At 44.2% G+C, this 23842-nt stretch overlaps 1 protein-coding gene across 1 annotated transcript; it reads left to right on the top strand.

Annotated features, from left to right (window-relative positions):
* The first annotated feature begins 15817 nt into the window (after positions 1–15817).
* LOC149340383 (uncharacterized) lies at positions 15818–21901 on the top strand. The gene is made up of 2 exons (XM_089551230.1): positions 15818–15895; positions 17516–21901. Exon 2 carries the CDS (start codon positions 17522–17524, stop codon positions 19817–19819), a length of 2298 nt encoding a protein of 765 aa, XP_089407356.1. The 5' UTR covers positions 15818–15895; positions 17516–17521; the 3' UTR covers positions 19820–21901.
* Positions 21902–23842: the final 1941 nt, after the last annotated feature.

The raw sequence follows: 23842 nt of genomic DNA, 5'->3' as shown, positions 1-23842 counted from the left end.
CATCTAGTCGGTACATGTTTGCTTCTTTTTTTGACAGTGGCTTCAACTTTTGCACCGGTTTGCAGGAGTTCATCGCGCGTTGATCTCTTGCAAAATTCTCGATTGCTCCTTTAACCTGACAATAAGGCAGCGGCTAGTTCACCCCTCTCAACTGCAACGCAGGACAATTTGAGGCTTAAACCATTCTTTCTCGGCAAAGCAGAAAACATTATTTGTTCTGTGCGTTGCAAAAACTTCCCCTCTTCTCGTAGGTAATGTGGTTAACCCACCGAAAGATTGACTTTGCTTTCTTTGTACACTGGACAAACGTGTAGGTGCTTCAACGAACGCGTGATGCAACACTCAAGATTCGGCAACAAAGCCTCGGAGGACATTATTCACACCAATGCAAGCATTGCGAGCCCACCGGATGTCTCCCACTGCGGCGCGAGTCTACTTTCTTGACCAAGAAGAGTGAGCGGTTAATAGGAGATCTACTGGAAGCTATTGCGATCGACGACAACAGGGAACCCTGAGTCAATGCCACATCCGTTGCGCTCATCGATAGAGAAAAAAAAAGATAATTTGGACAGTTTTAGACATTTTAACGCTCCACTTTGTGACAGAGCGTCGTTCTTATTGCGCCCGCTTTCTAACTGCTTTTAATGTTGTTATTTCTTCGCCGATTTTCAAGCCTCGTGTTTTATTGCTTTGGTTTTAGTTTTTTTATCACTTGTAATAATTCATCTGTATACGCGCTTTACACCTCCCGCGTTTTACATGTGTTTTTTTCTTGTTGCTTCGATTTTTTCCGGTCACTTGCCCACTTCTCTTTCATCGCAACTGCGCGATGTTTTTATTTTCTTGTCTCCTCCCCTTTACCTCCCCCTTTTTCGACTATATATGCCCCGCCGCGGCGGCCGAAATCCGATGAAGGCGAAATTCTAGAGGCCCGTGTATATACTGCGCGATGTCAGTGCACATAAAGAACCCCAGATGGTCGAAATTTCTGGGGTCTTTCATTACGCCGTCCCTCATAGCCTGAGTCGCTTTGGTACGTCAAACCCCAATAATCCAAAGAGAACCTTTTCGACTATTTATTCTTCTGTATGACAAATAAACATCAGTTGTTGCCCATATGTCGTGGCTCCTTTCCGTGCGCTGTCCCTCGTTGGTGGCTGTTTTAAGTGCAGTTTTTAGGGACATGGGGTAAAGTAATGTCAACCGAACTTATTGTTAATTTCACTGCTGGTTCAAAGGTTTGCGTTATCTACACAGATGTATATTAATACAAATTCAATGCTATAACGGACACGTGTCTGCACAAACACATGGCCAGAATCACCAGGAGTCACTCCCGCGACGGCATGCTCACCTTTATCCTCATGGGGACCTCGCGCGGTTACGTGAGGATGCAAGTGTTTGTAAGAAGGAAGAAAAGAAAAGCGCACTGGTTTATCGAGTGGCGCTCAACGGGCAACTACCACTGCCGCGAGGGTGACAGTGATTTGACACAGAGAGAGAGAGAGATAGATAGAAGACAAGCGCGCCGCAGCCATCTGGGCAGATGCGACGACAATTCCAGAGGAAAAACCCCTGTTTTCGCTTGAGGGTTGGCTAGAAAGGAAGGCCCAAACGCTCTCTCCGGAGCGAGCTGCATTGTCTCCTCGGCGCTTATTTTTCAGCTTTCTGCATAATAAATGTAATAACCTCCGGAAATGACGAAGCATTTATTTTTTTGAGCTCGAACTCCTGCAGATCGCACGGCTTCTCTTTCTGATAACGCCGTAGTGTTCTCCAGACGTTGACGCCTGGTGTTCTCTTTGTGCTTTCAACTAGTTCCGTGGTGATCGGCCCTGTTTTTCAATGCGTTCTGGCAGATGCGAACATTACTAAGTAATAACGGGAGAAAGAGACCTGAATACCTTATTTGCATCAGATAAATAGTTTTGAACTTGTCGCGCGATGCTTTTATAGTAGGAAGAAAACTTGCGCCTATCGGTGTCGCGGCGAATTCGACTATAATGATTTTTTTTATTTTTTGTTGTTTTTTATTGTTCGTGGTTTTGAATACTTCATGCTGAATTTTTGCATACACAGCCATTAGCCCAATTCGAAAGTCGTCAGAATTGCCTACGGTACGGCTCGGTGGCTCTTGTGTGGAAGTCAGTATCCGTTTGCTGCAGTGAGAGTATGAATAGAAAGCTGACGGGGACAGCGAGAGGAAGCCACATTGACAACATGCGGACCCTCTTGCAGGTGTAAGATAGATATAAAATGTTAAAGAAACCATAATGCTGAACGCAGTAAAATGCGCCAGTTGTTGATAAGAAATTCAGGGGAGAAATTGTACAGCATTTGCCAAATGTCACCAGGCTTCATGGTTTGTTTCTCATTCGTTAGAGCCTTACAGTTTCCCTTAAGATCAAACGGTTCTTTGAAGGGGACGGCAGTGGTTCTCCTTACCATACACAGATTTAGAGCTTGAATGCTGGCCTTAATAGCATTAATATACGAATCAGACGGGATACTACTTTGAGAACACACAGCGCAATGTCGATCGACCGAACTCAGAAAGCATTATTTTCAAATTTTCACAACTGATGTTCACTGAAAATCTAGCCATTAACAATAAAAGAAAACTCAATAGATATGTCCAGTTTACGAATCAAGAAAACGCGACCATCAAATTGTAACTTAGGTTTAAGGTGCAAATCCTTCCAGTCACTGCTTAAAGCTGCAATGATCTACTTAATATAGGATTTAGCCTCTTTGAGAACGTAGGAGGCGTTCATAACCCAGCCGACGATTATACCTTTGTGTTTGACAAATCTGCGCGCATCCCTAAACTTTGGTCCCCTCAAGCGTTCTAAAGATAAGAGAACCGCGGTATGAGTGCCGGCCACACTGCTGCCGTCACCGGCCTGTTCCATACAACTGTACAGGGTCAATCAAAAGTTCCAAGGCCACAGGGTTCGCTTTTGAGCAGCATAGTCGGGCTGTTGAGATACCCTCGAAGCTAAAAATATCTGTACAGAATAGAAGAAGGATCGTTCTACCGTCTGAGAACCTCGATAGCTCTATCGGAATCTTAAGTGCCAGAATATACCGATGAAAAGCGGACCATGTGGCCTGGGAACTTTTGACTGACCCTGTACATGCGGCGACGAAACCAGCCGAGGCTCGTTCACTTGCCAAAGCAGGCTGTGCACGATACCCTGAATCGGGTTGATATCTGAGCTTTCTTCCCTCCAGAATATGGCCAAGAGCATGCTTGTAGTGCGGTGCTTTATCTACACGGTTCGAAATGTCACCTGCAGTTGTAGATTTTGTGGCTTGCGCTATTGCGACTATTTTTGTTTATTATACATTTAACCTAAACTAATTTAGATCGCACTGATCACTTTGTGAGCTCATTTCAGAACTTATTTTAATTTTAAGCTTGCTGCAACAGATAATTTGTACTTATAATTAATAATCTTGTTAAGTCATTCCGTGAATGTTAAATGGTTCAAGATTAAGTCGGCAAGTTTGTTTTTTTTTTTCAGCGCATCCATAAAGCTCTGTTCTGAGCAATGAAGGTGTTGGTTCTTTTTTACAAGCCGAGCGCTCAGGCGAGTAAAAGTTAAGCTGCAGCATGCATTATAAAAGTGTAACCTTAAACCATTTCTTGCGAAAATAAAATATTTCAAGAACTATTGTTATTGTGCATAGAAAAAACAGGAGCTTTTGTGCACTCGTCAACGTCTCACTATAAATGCGGGAGGAAAAGAACACATCCATTGCCATTTATTGCAATATGCCGAAGAAATTAGTGATATAAATTCCAGAAAAACTTATGGCTGAAGAAAAAAATAACCATCAAGTTTATTCCTTCGTTGGCATTTCCTTTCGGTCAGAGAGATGCGCAATATCAACCAGCAGAAGCTCTGACCTCGCCTCCTCATGATGAAACTAACTGGTGCGTCTTTGAATTCGCCGGAATTCGCGATGCGCCGTGACCATCAGAAGCAAGACACACTGGCAATTTCCTACAACCGCTCATAAAAAAAAACGTTCTATTCTAAATTTATAATTAATTCTCCACTACAGTGCTTCGTGGCGAAATAGACGAGGACCTGTGTGTTACGACAGCACAAACAAAATGAAAAATCGAAAATTTCGACCAAATTCGCCATGTTTTTTTACGCATCTCTCCTTAAACTGACAAACACCTGTGTTTGACTACAGCGCTCATGCCGATTATTTGCTAATGAAGCTTTTTGTGAGGATGAAATCTCTAATTCAGACTTCTTTGTTCTGTTCCTCTCCTGTTACACGTTCGAGCGGCCGCACGTGTTAACTGGTCGGTTCTCAGTTCTTTGGGGTTAGAGCAGCGCGACGACATTACGAAGTTACCTCCTAGTACATACCCTTGTGAGTAAAAGTAAGCTGCTTTAATTAACACACATTTTAGAGCATTGTGCAATCAGCGACGTTAATTTACGTCCATTTATGACTGAAGAAGTTCGCCTTACTGGATGTTCGGGTAGCAGTGTCTAGCCTCCCCAGGTCTGAAGATACGAGAATAACCAGCTTAGCATTTATTTCTCTGTGACACCGTTCGATGCTGGCCAACAGTTTTTTGGTTGTGAGAAGAAGGAGCTTGTACCTTAATCGAGGGACTAAATTCGAAGTCGCACAAAATTTACGGCCGTCGGGAAGACACATGGGAAAAGAAACAGTACTGTTTACCCGTCGATTAGGTCAACAGAGATTGGCAAAAATCAGATGTGAACGTTTCTTGTGATCGAGCTGTGTGGCTCCATAAGCCGTACAATCAGAAAAACGATTTTTAAATCGCATTTAGTGGAACACATTTACGGAAAACAGCATGTGTTACCAGCAGAGATGAGGGCGAGGCCTAAGGAGATAAGCGTCCCTCCTTAGAAAGTTTGAGACGCTCTACAGGGATCTCTATGAAATAGGCCGCAGGTCTCTTTCGTGAAATTTTCAGCGTTTTATTGGAGGCCTACCGCATAAAAGGAGAAAATCTACAGCCTATAACAATTTTTTTCTTGTGGAAAAGACAGACGCAAGAATATATCTTTTCTTTTTTTCTTTCTCAATTCATTCCACCAACTAAGACAATTTTGGTTCGCTACATGTGAGGGCTAGAGTCATATTTAGGATTTTTTATTTTAATACAATGTTTGATGTTTAAAATACTGATAAAGCAAAGTGAAAAATTATTGTTTCTTGCATTGATAATTTTCCATTATTTCCATAAAACAGCGAATCCTATTGTTATTCCTTGCTGGCTGCAAGAAGTAAAATGACTTCGTCTGTAATGAAGTTTTCCCAAGCTAATTCATTGTTTTTTCCACAGCCAGTACGAAGAGTAAGGCGGCGGGCCACCCGTACTCGTAAGCAGGACCTTTACATCTGCATCAAGCGCTTGTATGGCTATTAAGAGTGGGAAACTGTACATTCTTCAGCAATGTTTTGCCAACAATCATCACCAATAACCCACGAAGATTCTGGCGCGTTATTAATCCCCGCAGCTCTGATGACATTATCCTTACTGACTCGAACAACACTCCAATTCCTGCATCCGAATGTGCTCAGATGTTTCTTTCAGCATTCTCATCCGTATTTACTTTAGAAGACATCGCTACAGCTCCCAGCCTAGATCGATTTCTTGAGGTTTCTATGCCCCAAATAGTTATTAATGACGAAGGAATTAAATCCCTCCTGAATAATGTTAAACTAACTTCCAGCTCTGATCCGCTGGGCTTTAACAACAAGATTCTGAAAAACATTTCTGAGAGCATTTATCCAGTATTGTCATCACTCTTTTCTCAGTCATTATCATCTGGATCGATTCCTAGCGATTGGCGCGTAGCTAAAGTAATACCCATATTCAAATCTGGTGACCACTCTAATCCCCTCAACTATCGTCCAATATCCTTAACTAGCTCCATATCTAAGCTAATGGAACATGTTGTTTACACTAATATTATCAGCTATCTTGAGCACCACAACATCATATTCAAATACCAGCATGGATTTCGAAGGGGTTTTTTATGTGACACTCAACTTTCCGGCTTCACTCACGACCTCTTTTCATCAGTGGATGCAGGCAAACAAGTCGATGCGCTATTCCTTGACTTCTCTAAGGCATTTGACCGGGTCCCTCATCACAGACTTTTGCTCAAACTAACCCACTTGAACATTCATTCCGATGTTATTGCCTGGGTTAAAGCTTTTCTTGCATGTCGATCTCAGTTCATTTCTATCAATAATCATCTTTCGTCCTCCTCACCCGTTTCGTCCGGGGTTCCCCAGGGAAGCGTTTTGGGACCTTTACTTTTTCTAATCTTCATAAATGACTTACCCGCCTGCGTATCATCCAAAATCAGATTATTCGCAGATGACTGTGTTATATACCGTAGCATTTCTAACGACTCTGACCGCCAATCTTTGCAAACTGATTTAGATTCCATTAGTAACTGGTGTTCTTCTTGGTTAATGACCCTTAATTCCTCTAAAACTAAACTTGTCTCTTTCACTCGCAAGTCTTGCCGCATCCCGACATCTTACACACTCCTTAATAACCCGGTTGAACTTTCTACTTCCTACAAGTATTTGGGACTACACCTTCAGTCCAATTTAACATGGAATTACCATATTAGCCATATTATTGCAGCTGCTAACCGCTCTCTGGGTCTTCTAAAACGTAACCTTAAACAAGCGCCTTTTCACCTAAAAAACTAGCATACGTTACCTTAATACGGCCTAAAATCGAATATGCGTCGGCCATCTGGGACCCGGATCAAGCATACCTTATAGATGACTTGGAATCTTTGCAAAACCGTGCCGTTAGATTCATCTTTTCTGATTATTCTCGTCATACTAGCGTCACCGCACTAAAGGCTCGCGCCGAACTTGATACGTTATCATATCGCCGCAAACTATCACGCTTGACCCTTTTCCATAAACTTTACCATCATGTTCTGCTCCATAACGATTTTTTTCAATCACCTGAATCTTTTTTTCCACGTCGCGACCACCCGCTGAAAGTTAAACGCATATCATGCCACACTTCTTCTTTTGCTAACTCTTTCGTACCACGTACTATAGTCGACTGGAATAATCTACCATCACACATCGCTTCTGAAAGGGATCTTAACAAGTTTCACGACCTTCTAACCCAAATGTCTGTTTAGCTTTACTAATTGATTGTACCACTTGCTGCATTGAGCTGTTTTATTATGTTGTTTTATTCCTGCCATTGTTATTGCCTCTAAAACGCTATCTGTTCTTTTTCCGTGTAAATTACAATGTATACTACAGGTTTTTGTTTGTTTCTTGTATTGTTTTCTACATGTGCGTTTTGTATTTATGTTTTGCACCTTGGTGCTTGCTCATTCTTATTTTGCGTTGTGTGTCATTGCTCCCCCCTATGTAATACCCTCGATTTAGGGCCTTTAGGGGTTTATTGAATAAATAAATAAATAAATAAATTTAAATTATTGGGAATTAAATATTTCTAAAGTGACAAGCTCTAAGCCAAGGAAGAATAGTTATGGTCTGAAAATGAGCTTGATAAGGTATTCTTGATCATCAAATTTAGAACAAACTACGCACTGATCATGGGAGGCTTCAAAAAACAGAAATGAACAGTATTCGAACGTTAATCGCCCGGAGATTTTTCGTAACTTAGCTCTTAAAGCGACTATAAGCTGCAATATACTTTTCATATTAACTGGCTTCTCATATTTGTTACTGTTTATTAAATCTGAAGTATTCTTATCCGGATAGTGTCGAGCCGCTTCATGGGCAAACCTGTGCTTTGCTGGATAATTTACGATCAGCGGTGTTTAGACATTGTTGGTCGGTCGGTAGCTTCTGTTCTATTGCGTCGAGTTGGAGTTAAAACCTTCCTCCCTTCCCTTACGGCACATTTCAGGAGCCCGCCGAGATACGTGAGACAGATACTGAGCCATTTCCTTTCCTCAAAAGCCAATTTACCAATTTTTACTTTTGTCACCTTAGCAAACATTACAACCAAGACTGCCGTAACAATTTTTTTTTACGGTTTCGATTGAGACTGGCATGGCTTGAGGGAGAAGACATCATACAGAGAACTTAATTCTGCTGTAGTAACAGTCCATATTACTATTTTCATTATCAAAGTCTCATTGTTGGTTTTCTTATTGGTGTTCATTCTTGAGAACGGGGTTTGGAATTTGATGTATAAATTTTCTCTTCAAAGCAAAGGATGTAAGCAAGCAGGATATAATAACTGTGGGCAACTCAGATCGTTTCATATTTACTAGCAGCCATGTGGAGCCCAAGGTATTCTGTATAGTTTCTGTCAAAAATATGCAGCCCTAGCGGTCTTCTTCTGGGTCCTGCAGATCGGTTCCTCCTGTTTACTCAGAGAACCTAGTTTCACGAAGCCGGAGGAACTTAAGTCCTCAAGCCACCGAACCTTTGGACTGTAAAATATGCTTAAGAACCCAGATCAAGGCTTTGAAGCAAATCCCCTTGGTTGTATATTTCTGGCAAAGACTGCGCATTAAGCCACTGTAGAGCACGTAGCTCGCTAGTCAAAATTTACTGCGGTATAGAAAAGGTCGGCTGAAGTAAGAAAGGCAGATATCCAGAAGATATGAGAGAAATGTGGGCGCTCTACACTGATTGCTGATGAAAGTATCATCATTCGAGCACACATAACGTTTTGGTATATAACGAGCTTCATGAAAGGGTAATTTTTCCTTGTTTCAGGGTTTGAATTTACCGCGCTCGTTCCTGCTCGTACTTCGACAGATCCCCTGGCGCCATCTGTCGCAACTCTTATCATTTGTGCTGGCGCTTTCATAGCGCACGCCTTCAATTCTTCCTAGCGCTGCTTTCCGTGTAGGCTTCTGTAAGATAAATTCGCTGGCATTTAAAAAGACGTACATGCCATGAAACAATCACAACTGAGGAAAGTTAACACGCTTGCTATATTTAATAGAATTTTTCTGGACGTTTTATTGATCTCAGAGTTCAAAGGGAAGGAGGCAAGAATTGTTGATTTCTCGTCTTTTACATATTTCGGCTGAGTCGAAGCGTAATGAGGTAGCTTATCTTAAGCAGTAGGAGTGTTAATATAGGTACTGCCAAGTTCTTGGCACAGTTTAGCCCCTTCAGCAAATTGTTTCTATATATATAGCATTGACAATTTTCGAGGTCTTACAACCTTTAAGCCTCTCTGCGTTTTATTTTTCTCGATAAAATGATACAGAGCTTCAAGCAGATAACAATTCGACAGACATATGCTCCATCTAAGGGCGCATAAATTACGCACACATACACGCAGCAGTATACAAGCACTGTTGTTTCTGACGTGGCCAAATTTGTTGCGCTGCATGCATCAATGACCTCCGATATCAGAAGGCATATGTTATAATGGCCTAATAACGAGCAATATTTTGGAAATCAAGAAGAGCTGTTTCCTATAATATTCATTCTTCTCCCTCTACTTGCGCAACTATTACGCGTCTTGCTTACATTTTTTACGCCGTGGCAGAGTCGCCTTGTGTTGAGCGCGCAGCCACAAGCTACACTGGTAGTTGTTCAGGTGGCCAAGTTTTGCTGCGGTGCACAATGCAAAATATTTCTCACATCGCTCTCTTTTAGGTTAGTACTCTTTCGCAGTGGACGTTTAGCAAAATGAACTGACAAGTGTTATTTATAATACTGCCGTCCGCGAACACTAAAAGAAAACTGCTGGCAATAATTAAATCCGAAGTCGTTTCTCTCTTTTCAAGTTCCAGATGTTCGCTCCTTGAGTCGACCACATACGATTCGGCTGACGTACCCACTACCACCAGTCTGTCAGCCATCATCGTACTACCTTGTGGGATGTGTAACGCAGCTGAGACGAGGCTAGCATAAGCAAAGCACTGAAACATTTAAATTAACATGAGATCCGTGCACATTGCTTTCATGAGTGCGGATGCTGCAGTTATGAGGTGCAGCCATTCTAACTGCGAGTACCCGGACGGTAAAATAAATTGCAAAAGTAGCAAGCATATATAATCTAAGTTACAATCTAAGTTCTCGGTGCGTACTCTCGAATTAAGTTTCCACTGTATACTTGTTCTTAAGCTGACCGGAAAGTTCTCAGTAGAACCAAAGCGTGTAAAAATTTGGCTGCAGAATTTTCAGGGACGTGGTGCGATGTTTACATCTTCAGCGTGACATTTTCATCATAAGCGGCGCCCGCAAGCTTTCACCGACGGCCTTTCAAGCAGCCACACAGTTCCCGCTTGCGTTTTCCCCACCACGCGCAAAGACGCGAGTTCCGGTTGCGCATCCTGAAGCAACGCCTTTGTATCTGTCCCGAAAAAAGCGCAGGCGGTTTTACGTCCTCGTCGTCGCTGTTACTTCCACCGTAACTGCTGCAAGCTCTGGGCGTCGTGCCGCTTCTCGACGCCGCATCCTTTTCCAGTCTGCGTGTAGGCGGCGATAAACAACGATGTTCACGGTCGACATTCGTCCCAGCGAACAGTCGCTGCAGCACCGCGTTTCGAAAGCAAACCTGCTGTCCCGTATACGCGTCACCACACCGCGTCGTAGGCGCTTCTACAGAAAGGTGCATATTTTTCACGTTATGAAAATAGTTTTAAGTGCAGCTTTATTGCAGCATTTCAGTATACTACTCTGAATCTGCTGCAATTGGTCACGACTGTGAAAGTTTGAGCACGTGTGTGAGAGAAACGGGGCAATGATCGAAGTGTAATAATTATCTTATGTAGAACTCTTATGACACTATTCCGGCGCTCAAAAGCATGGCCACGGTTTCCGCCAATCAGACATGTTAATGAAGTCGTGCTTATCCCTTGCGCAATTTTGTCAGGTGTGTGGCATTGACTATTGAGTTTAATTAGGAGTACTATTCACTGTGGTCCCTTATTTGTTCGCTGAATAAACAGAATCGCCATATAGATGTATCATATATACTGTTAATGTTGTACTTAAGCGCAATTTGTTCCTAGTGGGAACAACAAAATACTTGCTGTCTGCAGGCATAGCACTGTATACACTGTCTTCTAGAGATCAATGTATTCGCGGGGCAAAGGGATCTAGCAAGTAAATGACCTCGGATTGTGATTTACACCTGGCCGACATTGTTAACGCGACAGTGTTAAGGGCCCCGTGTTGTAGAAAAGCCTGTGTCGTCGTCGGCGGCGTTGACCGTGAGCCAAAAATCCCCTCCTCGATTGGCGCGCACGTAGCGCCATCAGACGGCGCCCAATAAAAAATTCAGGGGGCACTATGTCTCTCTGAAGTGCTGCAAGGCGAAAGCCTTTCCTGGCGCAATGTTTGGCATTGACTGCGGGACTGTTTGTGCTGTACTAGTGCTTTATTTGACTACACACTTTGACTACACGTTACAACTACACACTTTGCCGACTTTGACTGCTTCTTTAGTACGACTCGCTCTCTGCTTCGATGAGTACTGTTGTATCCATGGCTCTGTTCGCAGTAATGAGGTATGTAGTGTTGTCACCCACGGACGCCTTACGCCCCCTGTCGGAGCGGACAACTATTTTATTAGTTGTCGTCTCCTCCAGGAGAGGGCGTCAGGCATCGGTGGGTGACCTCATTCATGACTTCATTACTGCGAATCCGCGCACTCTGACGTCATAACCATTTCGACCAACCGAAAAGCGTGACACCTCTGCTGACAACCTTCTGCTGACAACGTTCTGTCGACAACTTTCGGTCGACAACGATGAGGCATTAAAGGCATTCGCCTTGAAACCTCCTCCTCGCGATGTACGCCACTGCCCAATTAGATACAGCGCGCGACGGCAGCGCCTCACGCTCGTCTCCTTCGGGCCCAGTGGGGCCTTGCGGGGACGCAGGAATCACGCGGTGAGCGGCGAACGACGCCGCGCACATGCAGGGCGCGTTCACTATGAAGGTTGCGGCTTGCTGCCCGTTCATTCGGCGCGGAAGCTATGCTTGCATTCGTGACATCGGGTTTGTTCAGAGGCCTCTTAGAGACTCCGAGCGATTTGTCCAACGGGCTAGGGGGGAGAGGAGGAGCGCAACTTTTAACCGTCTATAACTTCGTTGTTATTGATGCTCAAAAATTCTTGCTCTGGGCTGACGACAGATGGAATGCCTGTCTCCCGTCGGCTTTACGTAGTCTCAAATAATTTATTGCATAGTCCCTTTAATCAGAAATAGCTAAACAACAAAAAATGGACACCAATATTTTGGTATCAAGATTTTTGAGCGAACCGTGTTACGACAGCAGCTTTTGAGGTATCCTGGCGGCTGTAATTCTTTTCAAAAAATGCCCACACAAGAAATTCCTCTGTGAAGGACATAAACAGTGTGCTGAAATTCGTCTGTTAGGAACGAAATGTAACCGCCCCGAGGTTCATTTCTCCATTCAGCTAAAAAATCCACTATATAGCAGCATTATGTTACGCGCTCGTTTCTAGTTGGCATTCTCAAGCCTTGACTTTAATGCAATGAAACAAAGATGCATGGAATTGTGTGCGTAATCGTTACAGAGGTCTGTGTTGAAATTTTTTAAGCCATTTTCGAACTAATTGTAAAGCTTCAGAGGGAATTCGTACTGGGCTGCGAAAATTTCACTTCTTTTGAAAGCCGCCGTTTCGGCCGCAGGACCGGTGGTCGATCACTGGCAATAGATTTGATATCAATGTTCCGTGTTGCTACTGTCTGATGTTTGGTGCTGGTTCTGCTGCGCATGCCCTGTTACTCTAGCTGGGAGGGTGCCCTCTTCAAAAAGGTGAAACTGTTACACCCTGTTGTCGTTGTGTGCCTTCACCTTCTCATCCTACGTCTTTTTGGCTGGGTTTCCTCAAAGCCATGTGAAGAGCCGAGAAATCTGTACATCAAGACTATCTAAGGCATTTTAGCTCGTATATGCAAAATTGGCTGCGCTATAAATAGATCGGCTGAATTAAGAAATGCACATTTTACGGTATGTATATGTGCGCTCTGCATTATTTCTTGGTAAAAGTTTATTAACTCGCGCACACAGGACATTTCGATACTTGCACATGTCATGAAACATGTTTTCTTTGTTTTACGCTTGAAAGTTGCCGTGCGTTCTCTTTTTTCTGGTTGCTACGAAGTTCGCTGGTGCCATCTGTAGCTGATGTCATCATTTAGGTAGATGCTTTCAAAGCGCGCGCCTTTAATTCTTCCCAGCCCTGCCCTGCTGCTATGTAGTCTCTGCAATGGTAATTCTGCTGCTATTCGAAAAGACTTGAAATAAAAAAAAATGGTGACTGAGGAGTGCTTACAAGCTTGTTATCTTTAATGGAGCATTTCTTCGGGCGTTAAACTTCCGATTGCTTAGAGGGAAGGAGGTAAGAATAGTAGAAAGGTTGTGTAGTTCAGCCTGATTCAGGTCTTGTCTTTTACATAGTTGGTTTGGGAAATGTAAAGGAAGGCACCTGACGTTAAGCGTACATAATTTTATTCGAGGTTGTGTCAAGTTATCGGCACAGTTTATGCGCTTACGTCAATTTCTCGGTACAGTTATCTGTTTCAGCAAATATTTTCTAAAATGGCGCACGAAGGGTTTTGCAGAATTTACAGCGTTTCAACCTTTCTAGACTATATTAGCAGCAACATCCAATTTTAAGGCTTCATCGGCCGTTATCGGCCTGTTTTCTAATAAACTTCAAATCGCTAATCCACTTCTAATCTGAAGCTCTGGCTTCCACGTGGTCCACCACGACGTGAAGCCACTCTCCCCTGTTTCGCCTGTGTACTAGTGTCGCATTCACGAACCACTACTCCTTTGTGGTCGGTACGGCTGAGAACCCTGCATGTGCTAGCTACAGCTGCGACGAGACTACAGCACACATGCTTTGTGAATGCCCTGCTCACCATGCCTAGATACCTAGAGGTAGTCTCTATGCCGTGCACAAAACTGGAAGTAAGTTTCAGGCAGAAATCACATGCAAAGTCGTTTTTTCTCTTTTCAAGTCTCAAATATTATCTCCTTCGGTCGATAACGCACGATCTTGCTGAGGGAGAGAGATAGAAAACTTTTATTTGAATTGAGGAAGGTTGCTCGAGAAACTTGGGTGGCACCCCTAGTCCAAGGCGCCACTGGCTTTAGCTGACTGACGGACTTGCTGACGTACCCACCGCCTCTGGTCTCTCAGCTGCCAGCCCCCCGCGCAACGTCAGGTTCTTTCAATTACCGCTGCAACACCCTGTGGGAAATATAACGCTGCTGAAAAGAGCGTACGCTAAAACATTCAAACGCTATGTTCGTATGAGGCCTCTGTGAATGGCTTTCGTAGGATGCTGCAGTGAAGTGCGGCCAGTCTAACCCCGAGTGTCTGTAGGATGCAATAAATTGGTGTGAAAGTAGCAACCATAAATAAAATAAAAGGCTCTCGATGCTTACTCTCGAATAAAGGTTGCCTTGTCCATTCACTTCTCCTGCTAGAAATATTACTGCGTAAGCACTAATCCGATGGGTACCAACCTCGAGTAAAATTGTCCATTGTCTGCCCGGTGGTTTGTTCGCAGCTTGCCTAGCGCGAGCGCTCCGTCCGGCAGCACTTCCCGCTCACAGTCGTTTCATACCTAGCAGAAACCTGCGCTTTCGCACAGATTAGTATGTGGCAGACATTCTCTGCACTCTTTTTTTATAAAGCTTGATATTCTTCCAAAATTTGCGTGATATTAAGTTTAAATCTAACTTAAATCGCCCGTTAATCTCCTTATTTTGCTTGCACACCTTCAATAAAAAAACAGCTGCAGGGACACATGACACAGAGAAGTTCGGTTTACTCCAACACTAAGAGCTTACTAAATGAATAAATTCTCATGCTTTAACCTTCCAATTCTGCTAAACAAATTAAGTGCGGAAAATGCTGATGTAACATGTAAATCAAAACCACAATTCAAGATTGCTTTCAGGGAAAGTTCTGACTTTTAGAATTTTATATGATGTTTTTGGTAATTTTTTGCAGTGTTGCTTGCATTGTGTTTCCCTAGTGAGTATTTGTGACTTTTCGCTCACATCGCGCATTATTTTACTGTTATTTCATGATGTGTATATATGGCTTCTGAATTGCTCATTTATTTACATTCTTAGGTGTGACTACTGTAAACTTTTGAAACATGTATCTTCGTTTGTAATTTTATGGAATACTGTTTAACCGTCGTCCTCCTCCTTTTGTAATCATATCTAATGTTTTATAGCTGCCGTCTTCATCCTGTGCTGTCAGTAATCTAAAGGAGCCGGGACCATTGGCCAAGCTGAAGCCACAGGTTTTAGTCTCGGTTCCTCATTTGCGAAAAAGGAGAATAAACCTCAAAACTTAAGTTGGCTTTTAGCCGACGTGGCGGACGCCCAATGCTTTGCAAAGGAAAGTCGGGAACACAAGCAAAGCGGCTAAAAAATTGGCTACATAAATTTCTGGTATTTGGAGCGATGTCTACAAGTTCACCCCCCCCCCCCCCCCCCCCCCTGACCTTTCTATTATCGGCGTGGCATATCAGCTTCCAACGGCGGTCTTTCAAGTAGCATGTAAAACGCACAAAAACGTGTTCCGCGTCTGCTCATCCTGAACTGACGCCTTCATATCTGTCGCTCAATTATCATCCGTGTCCACACGTCCTCGTCGTCGGTGTCACTTCCACCGTCGTTGTGTGTTTGTAAGCGCTGCCTTATTTTCGGAGCGTTCTTGTCTTCCGACTCCGCATCCTTTTCCTTTGTACGCGTAGGCAGCGATAAACGCCGCTGTTCGCGGATGAAATTCTTCTAAGCGTGCAGTCTGTGGCGCGACTTTGCCGAACGGCGTTTCGAAAGCAACCCTGCTCCAGCATACGCCCCTCCACCCAGCATCGTAGGCACTGCTACAGAAAGGTGCGTATTTTTCGCGTTATGAAGACAGTTTCAAGTGCCGCTATCTTAGTGCTTTAAAATCTCGTGTACTACTGTGAAACTCCTGCAGTCGATCACAGATGTGGGAGTTTGAGCACATGTGTGAAAGAACCATGGCAGCCAGGTATCACAATAATCCGACAGATAATTTTTATAGAACTGTTCCGGCATTGGAGAGCGTAGCTACTGTTCTTTGCAGGTCATACGTGTTAATCAAGTCATGCTTATGCCATGCCTAATATCACCATGTGGGTGATATCGTCCACTAAGTTTAATTGAAGGGTCCTATTCATTGTGGAGAAGCAAAACTGCTTCTGTGGAATATAAATATGAGCACTGATGGACATTAGAAAACAGGAAAGCCCTGTTAGCTAGTGATCTGATTAACTAATTCTTTTAGTTAACTTTACCACAGCCGTCGCCCGGCTGCAATTAGAAATTTATAGTCGAACGTTTGTAACAGCCATTTCTATTTTCGGAATTTTTAAAACGACATTACCCTCGGCGCTGAGGCTCAACGCAGAGCAAAGCCCTCCAGCGAAGGGCACCCTGTGGCGCACGTGTCACCTGATTTCTTCTGTTACACCCGCGCTGTTTTCCTTTGCGCTGCTCGCTGTGACAGCCCACGCGCTTGCGCGGCTTCTCTGTATATGCCAACGAGCGTCTTCTGCTGGCCACGGGTAGCGAACATGGCATAACTAAACGTGGGTATTTTATATTTGTAATTTCGTGAAAACTAGAGAGTCCCGAAAGATTCTGCGCTAGCAAAGCGATTATCATGGCAGACACTTATTCCTCGCAGGTAATCTTGCTTACAAAACACTTTCTGCGCTCACATCGACTATTTCCGATAGCCATAAAAGATCAGTGGTATGTATGAAACATTCAAAATTCACGGGGTGAGTTATCCGATTTTGAGTGCTCTACACCACGCAGCCTGTGCCGGCAGCCATACAATTTGGAACCGTTTGTCAGGATTTCCTGTGCTTGGAGAAAAGAAAGGTCACTTGACACGTGAGCAGCAGAGTGAGCGGGCATCTTTTGGCGCGAAGTAGCCGAGCCTCGCTGAGCCACAACGCCGAGGGTAATGACGTTTTCCAAATTACAGTCATCGATATGGATATTACTAACCACTGGTTACGAACTTAGAATTGCAACCAGGCACCTAACTGCATTAGTTACAAAGTTAGCAATTACTAACCACGGCTATAAATCATGTAATTGCAACCAGGCGCCCAACTGTATTAGTTACAAAGTTAACTATAAAAATTAGTGAACTTACTAATTAACACAATTCACTGATTAACTACTGTCCGACAACACTGGTATTACTATACCGCAGAAGCCATCTTCCACTACAAAATGCGGGCGGGCTTCTCCGAAACACTTCATATTGCGTATAGTACTGCTGTACTGGAGTCCTTCACTGCTCAAACTCTCCTTCAGTAGTGCAAGTTTTCCCACTACGTGCTACAAAAGACTTGCGTTCCTCGGACATAACAATGGAGACAAGACTTTGCGAAAAGTGTTATTCGCAGTAAATAGGGTCTGGGAAAAAATGAGCTCACTGGTTTGTTCCAAGGTCGCATTCTTTTGTTTCAGGTCGAGATGTGCATGAAAACTGGGGCATTACTTTTGTGGGCCGTGACTGCAGCCTATGGCGTGAGCACGACATTCAACTGCGCTCAAATCACTCACCAGACAACTCTGCTGCATAAGTTTGAGCACTGCAACGTGACCTTCGAAAACGGATACGTCCACGCCATTTGTAACATCCTCGTCGGGTTGCAGCTTCGACAGGATTTCATCCCTGCCAACCCGGAGACGTTGACGATGGAACAGCTGCTCGTGTCCGACGAACCTGTGGACGCGAAAACTCCAGAGGGTGGTGTCATATGCCTGTCGCTCCGTTCTGTCAAGATTAAGAAATGGGATTATTTCCCGCGAGAAATGGCTCAGAAGTACGACCGGTTCATGACGGGTGAAGGCCAAAATTTTGGACCTTACAGCGTTTACGCTCTGCTCTTATACATTCGCCAGATGACATTCAACGTCACGTTCAGCAAGCCTCCGCAAGTGGCTGTCGCCGTCTGCAACGGAACTCGAGCTGACAGGAGCTGCATCTTTGATGTTTACGGCTTCGTCGACCGTTATAGCCACAACTTTACATCTGCGCCAGATTTCACCGTAGCCCTTAAGTTCTTCAAGCACTGGAATATTTTCTCCGCCGCGACTGAGGCTGTGAACATTACGTTCGCAGACACAGTCAAGAAGATCCCTCTGAAGCTTTTTAGGTACGCCGTATTCACTCCCATAAGGCACTTTTTGTTCTATAAATGCAACTTTGACACTATCGGACATAGAGAAATACCGCAACTCAGGGAACTCGAGAGCTTCGAATTTTTCCAGACGCCCGTACAGAAGATCCATCCACTTGCTTTTGACCTGAACCCAGATTTCAGGCATGCTTCATTCATCGGCACGAAACTGGCCGGCATTCCAGAAGCAATTTTTCCCTTAAAGCGGCTAGAAACACTGGACATGTCGGACACCGATGTTACACGTGACACCGAGTTCCAATACTGCCCCGGGAATTGTCAGCAGAACAGCAGCGTCCAGCGCCTAATTATGAGTGGAACCAATCTCAGCTCGTTACCAAATCGCGCCTTCTGTGGATTTCCGCTGCTAAAGAACCTTCAGCTACAAAACTGTCACATAACGCAACTCTCTGGGTCTCCATTTCAATGCCTGGAAAACCTCAAAAGCCTCTCTCTGGCTGGCAACAAGATAAAGTCTTTTGATGGAGAAAACGTGAAGGGACTTAAAAAACTTCTTTTTTTGAACCTCAATAAAAACCGGATCGCGCATTTCGAAGGCCAGCAAATATTCTCAACTTTGGTTTCTCTGAAGCGGCTCATACTCTCTCAGAACGAGATTAAAGAACTAGGACTTGACGCAGTGGAATATACGCCTATCGAACACCTGAATCTTGTGTATAATCGAATATCTAAGTGGAAGCCACCTATATTCGCCCGCATGAGCAAACTCGAAACCCTCCTCTTAGCGCACAACGTGCTATCCAGAATAAGCGACGACATGTTGCGTGACATCAACCACGTCAACTACGTGAACCTCAGTTGGAATCCCTGGGACTGTTCCAGCTGCCAGCTGAGGAACCTTCTTTCTGCACTGCAGAAGCACCCCACCCAGTGTAGCACCTGCTTTTTCTGCAAGGAACCTGACGAGCACGAGGGAAGGCTGGTTCTCGAAGTGCCCTGGAATGAGGATGACTGCGCCCCGTCCGACTACTACAGGGTTTACGGTGTTCCTGCACTCCTCTCTATCATGGTCGCCTCCTTGGTTGGCTACGCCGTTTACAGGAACCGCTGGTACCTCATGTACAGCCTGCTGTACCTCAAAGTAGCCATCAAAGGATATCGAAGACACACACATGCTGGACGCTTTCTGTGGGACGGCTTCCTCTCGTACCACGCCTCGGAATCCGAGTGGGTGCGAGACGTGCTGCTCCCGAAACTCGAGTTGACTCCCTTGAAGTTCCGGCTCTGCGTGGCCGACCGGGACTTCATCCCGGGCCTCCAGATCACCGAGAACATCTGCCGTGCCATAACGCAGAGCCGCGTGTCGCTGTTCTTGCTGAGCCGGGAGTTCTGCCGCAGTCGCTGGTGTATGTTTGAGCTGAGCCTGGCGCAGCATCGACTCTTTGAGAACGACCGCAACGATGGCTTGGTGTTCATAAAGAAAAACGACGTGGAGGAGTCTGAGATGACCTCCATGCTGGCGTACCTGATCAAGACCCGCACCTACATTCAGCTACCGCCCGACGGTTCGAGCGAGGCCCTGAACAACCTCTTCTGGCTCCAGGTACAAGCTGCGTTGGAACAGTAGACATGCGGCAGCGAACGTTTTCTTCCCACGTTGCACTTTCGTGAGTGCTAGGTCGTTAATGGCGGCACTAGTCTTTTATCACACTGCCGGCTCTTGCGTAGCAACACTTTAGATTAATGCTAGACGCCATCACCATTCGTCTCAGAGCCATCGCTCCCTCGATGCTATATCGCTAATTACACGTCTCAGTTGCACCGGTGGCAGTCGCACTAAGAGAGCTTGTTTTATTTCAGACAGCTTCGCGTTCATTCTTGGCGCCTAGTAGAGTGCTGCTCAGTCGAGAACGACCATGCGTCCTTTCAGAGAGCCAGCTATCAATAACGATAGAAAAAAGTAGCGACATCGAGCATTTAGTGAAAATTCGAGTGTCACAAGCACTTAATAAACAACTCTGCGGACGAAAACTCTGGCGGCAATCTTAAGTAACGACGGAAAATCGAAACAAATTCTATAGCTGCGTCTGTGCGTTGCTTTCTAGTTTTAGCTTCAGCGAGTAAGGACGCCTTGATGCACGCCGCCGACGGCAGTGTGCAGCAGTGGAGCCTGTTTCGCCCTCTATAGAGTTACAGAGCAACTAACGTATTAGGAAGTTTTGTGGCAGGCGAACGAGGGCAGCAGCATGCCACTAAACTGTAACAGTTTGTCCTCTCTTGGACTTGTTCCGTACTGGACGCACTTCAGTCGACCCCCCCTCCTCCTAAGAAAAAAAATGAGGTTACGGGATGCAGAAGAAAGCCATAAATAAGCGGCAACAATGGAAGAAAGAAACTGACGTCAGCAGCATAGCTATTAGCGCCACTGAAAAGGAGCGCCGTCAACAGCACTGTAGAAGCGTGCAGGGCGCCTCTTTCTCCACTTGGAGTTAATAGACAGTTTGGTCATAGTGGCTGCGTACTAACCTAGACGTATACCGCAGCAGGTAAGGGCCAATCCCGTATACACCCACGCTTATACGTCGGTGCTAAATTAAAGCTGTCTAATGCATATACTAGTTTCTCCGCTAGTAGCAACAAGCGTGTGTGGTCACTGAATTTTTCTTAGTGTTTAATTGCGTTCATGCCGTCTACATAGGTTCACTTGTTTTTGTTCAGGATAATAATGACGGTACGACAACTGTAGGAGAAGTACTGACAGGACTCGTAATCTACTGCCTCGTGAATTTTCGGAGCTTAAGAGGGCAGGAATCGGCAATAATAGTACCAGTGTTACTATGCTGAGAACGTGGATTTTTCTGGACTCGCTTGTTATATAAAGATGGAAAATGTAGGGAGGTTTCAAGGCGATCGTTTGCCTTATTAGATCCACTCACTCCGTTGTTGCGGCATTCATAGCTGAATACATAATGCGAGAATAACAAAACATTTCTGAAGTGGATACAGCACTGCTGCGCACCAGGCGTGAAAATTCTGTTCACATGGAACAAATGGCCTCAATTTTTACCTTTTAGAACGTCATCCACCACTAAAAACGGTATGTAGTAAGAGTAATTAGTCATTAGCATCCACTCAAGCGCAGCCAAACGGCTGCAAAAAAAAGGAATACAACTTTCACAGAAACCAAAAGCAGTTTAAGAAAAATTCATCCTGGCCCCGGGACCTAACCATGAACCCCCGCCTGCCGAGGAAAGTTGCTCTTTCGAACTAAGTTGACCAGAATGGCTAGAAGACAGTGAGGTGACAGCGTATTGATCACCAACTGTAATTTGTTGCGCTGTTTGTCCGGTTTGCCTCAACATTTTGAATACTGAACAATCTTTTGGGAACTCCTACATTTTTATGAAACATCTCTTAGCCAAAATTCACTGTATATTCTTTCTTGTGAAGACAAATCCTCAGAAGGACATTGCACACTGGCTGATATTTTTGTCGTGTTCTATAGGTCGTGCATTACTGTGCTTTCAAATGAGAACAGAGTGCCATTCACTGTTCGCGACACTCTACCAGAAACCCCGAACCAGTGTTGCATTTGTATGCGCAGTTTCAGCGACTACGATTAACTGGGTGAAGTGGACTCGTCGTTATATTTCATGCAAAGCATATCTTTGAAACAGCCTGCGGTTATCCCAAGCCCGATTCCGGAAACTCGAACATATTTTACCACCCATGTGTGTGCTTGTGAGAGGGACCGCCAGGAGTGTTCATGCAATTTTTTTTTTGTTTGCTTTAGAAGACTGTACAATTTGTTTTTCCCGTACGAGTGACACTAGTCCAGATAAAAAAATAAAAGACTGCTTTGTGGGCATGTGTTGTAAATTCTTTCATTTTCTTGTGAAAGTTCAAGAACTGCTCAAGTGATTGCAGCTTTAAAAGCCCATGCAGTGCTTTTGCAAGGATGTCATGTGTTGCTGAAAAGCGAATGAATGGTGCTCTGAATTTCAGCGCTATTCTTGGTATCGTGCTTGCAAAACAAAGCCAACCATATTTTTAGATATGCATGCGTACCTGTTATGATCTGAATGTATATAATCGTTGCTCACTGTGCACAATATTAATCTATTCACATCCCTGCATGTGGGCACATCCTTCATCTTCCCTTCTTTGTAGGTGTATAAGACTAAGGGAAAGGTTTTTTTCCTTTTTCTTTGTAAGAGATTTTTCTTCACATATAGCCCATGTTTCTTTCGTTTACGTGTGCTTAAACCATATAAGTTGACAACTTTGTGTTAATTTCGGTTGCATCTATGTACAGTTGTTTCTGTGTCTGCTTTTTCCACAGATCACTATTATTGTCCTGGCGATTTCATTGTCGATTGTTAGCATAATATTTCTCAACCATAAACTGCACAACATCTGCGGAGTTCCTCTTCACCCTCACACTGTATGCACTATCGTGATCTAAGTTCATGGAACGCATGTTCTTTGAAAAATTTCTTTGTAGCTCTGTCCTTTGAGCAGCGGATAGGGCATGTACGTGCCCATATATCGTGACACATTTAAGACGAATGGAGTACGGGACTTTTTCGAAATAAGCTATTTCCCGCTCACTAACATACCGTAAACCTTTGATCGCTGTAGTAAGTGTACTGTGTGCGTTTCTCTTGTCTTATTACTAGGACCCGGAAATTTAGGCACTAAAGAACCCCGAAATAGTCAGGCATCTAGGCTCTAAAAAATATTGAAATAGGCGCTATAAAGCAAAAATAGGCGCTTTGAATAATACTCTCTATTCATATGTACAAGATTTGCAAATCAAGCACGGAACGTACGCAGTCCTCAACTGAAGCAATAAAGCGCACTATCAGGTTTTCGAACTTGAAGCTCGTTCGGTTTTCGCTAAGCATAGCTTTGTACTTTCAAAGGCTTCTTTTGACATCACATTAAGTTAGTGGCGCGAACCTAAAACATGAGAGTTGATAAAGGCTTAGGCCTTCAGGTGATGTGGCCGTATCGTCTTCGCGTAGAAAGTCTCTGATTTGGGAAATTGTTTCTAGGCATCTATTTTTTTCTACCAATTGTTGCATCTTCGTAGAAGCAGTAGATACCTTTCCTTCCAGTCCCTGAAGTGCTGCGGGTACTTCTGCCACTACATTCAGCGATTCATCTATTGAGAGTCCAGCCTTTTCCAACTTTGTCATCTTTTCCGACAATTTTGAGAAGTTTGCACTAATGTATGTCAAGTCTCTTTCCAAACTCGCCTCTTGCTACACTTCCAGAGAAACGATTCGTTACACTGCGTTCAAGGTACAATTCGAGAAAAACTTTCGGCGAGACCCGCGCTTTTGTGCTTGCATCGGCGTGCGCCTTTCACCATACATAGACAGATGTCTCAAAAATGAAAAACGGCACCGAGGACCGAAGCGCCGGATTTAGGCATTTATAGGCAAAAAGTGCGGTTAAATAGGTAGTATTTCCTAAAAAATGGCAAAAAGGCAGGCAAGTGCAAAAATCCCCCGTTTAGTCATTTATAGGCACGTTTAGGCAAATGCCTAAATTTCCGGGCCCTACTTATTACATACCTTTGCTCTCATTCCTACACACAGTTGTAGTCCTCGCATATACTCGTGTGCTTTTTTTGCCTCTGTAA

This window comes from Amblyomma mixtum, chromosome 6 (assembly GCF_055824585.1).
Source record: "Amblyomma mixtum isolate Tamu chromosome 6, ASM5582458v1, whole genome shotgun sequence".
Taxonomy (NCBI): domain Eukaryota; kingdom Metazoa; phylum Arthropoda; class Arachnida; order Ixodida; family Ixodidae; genus Amblyomma; species Amblyomma mixtum.
This window is presented reverse-complemented; position numbering and strand designations above follow the sequence as displayed.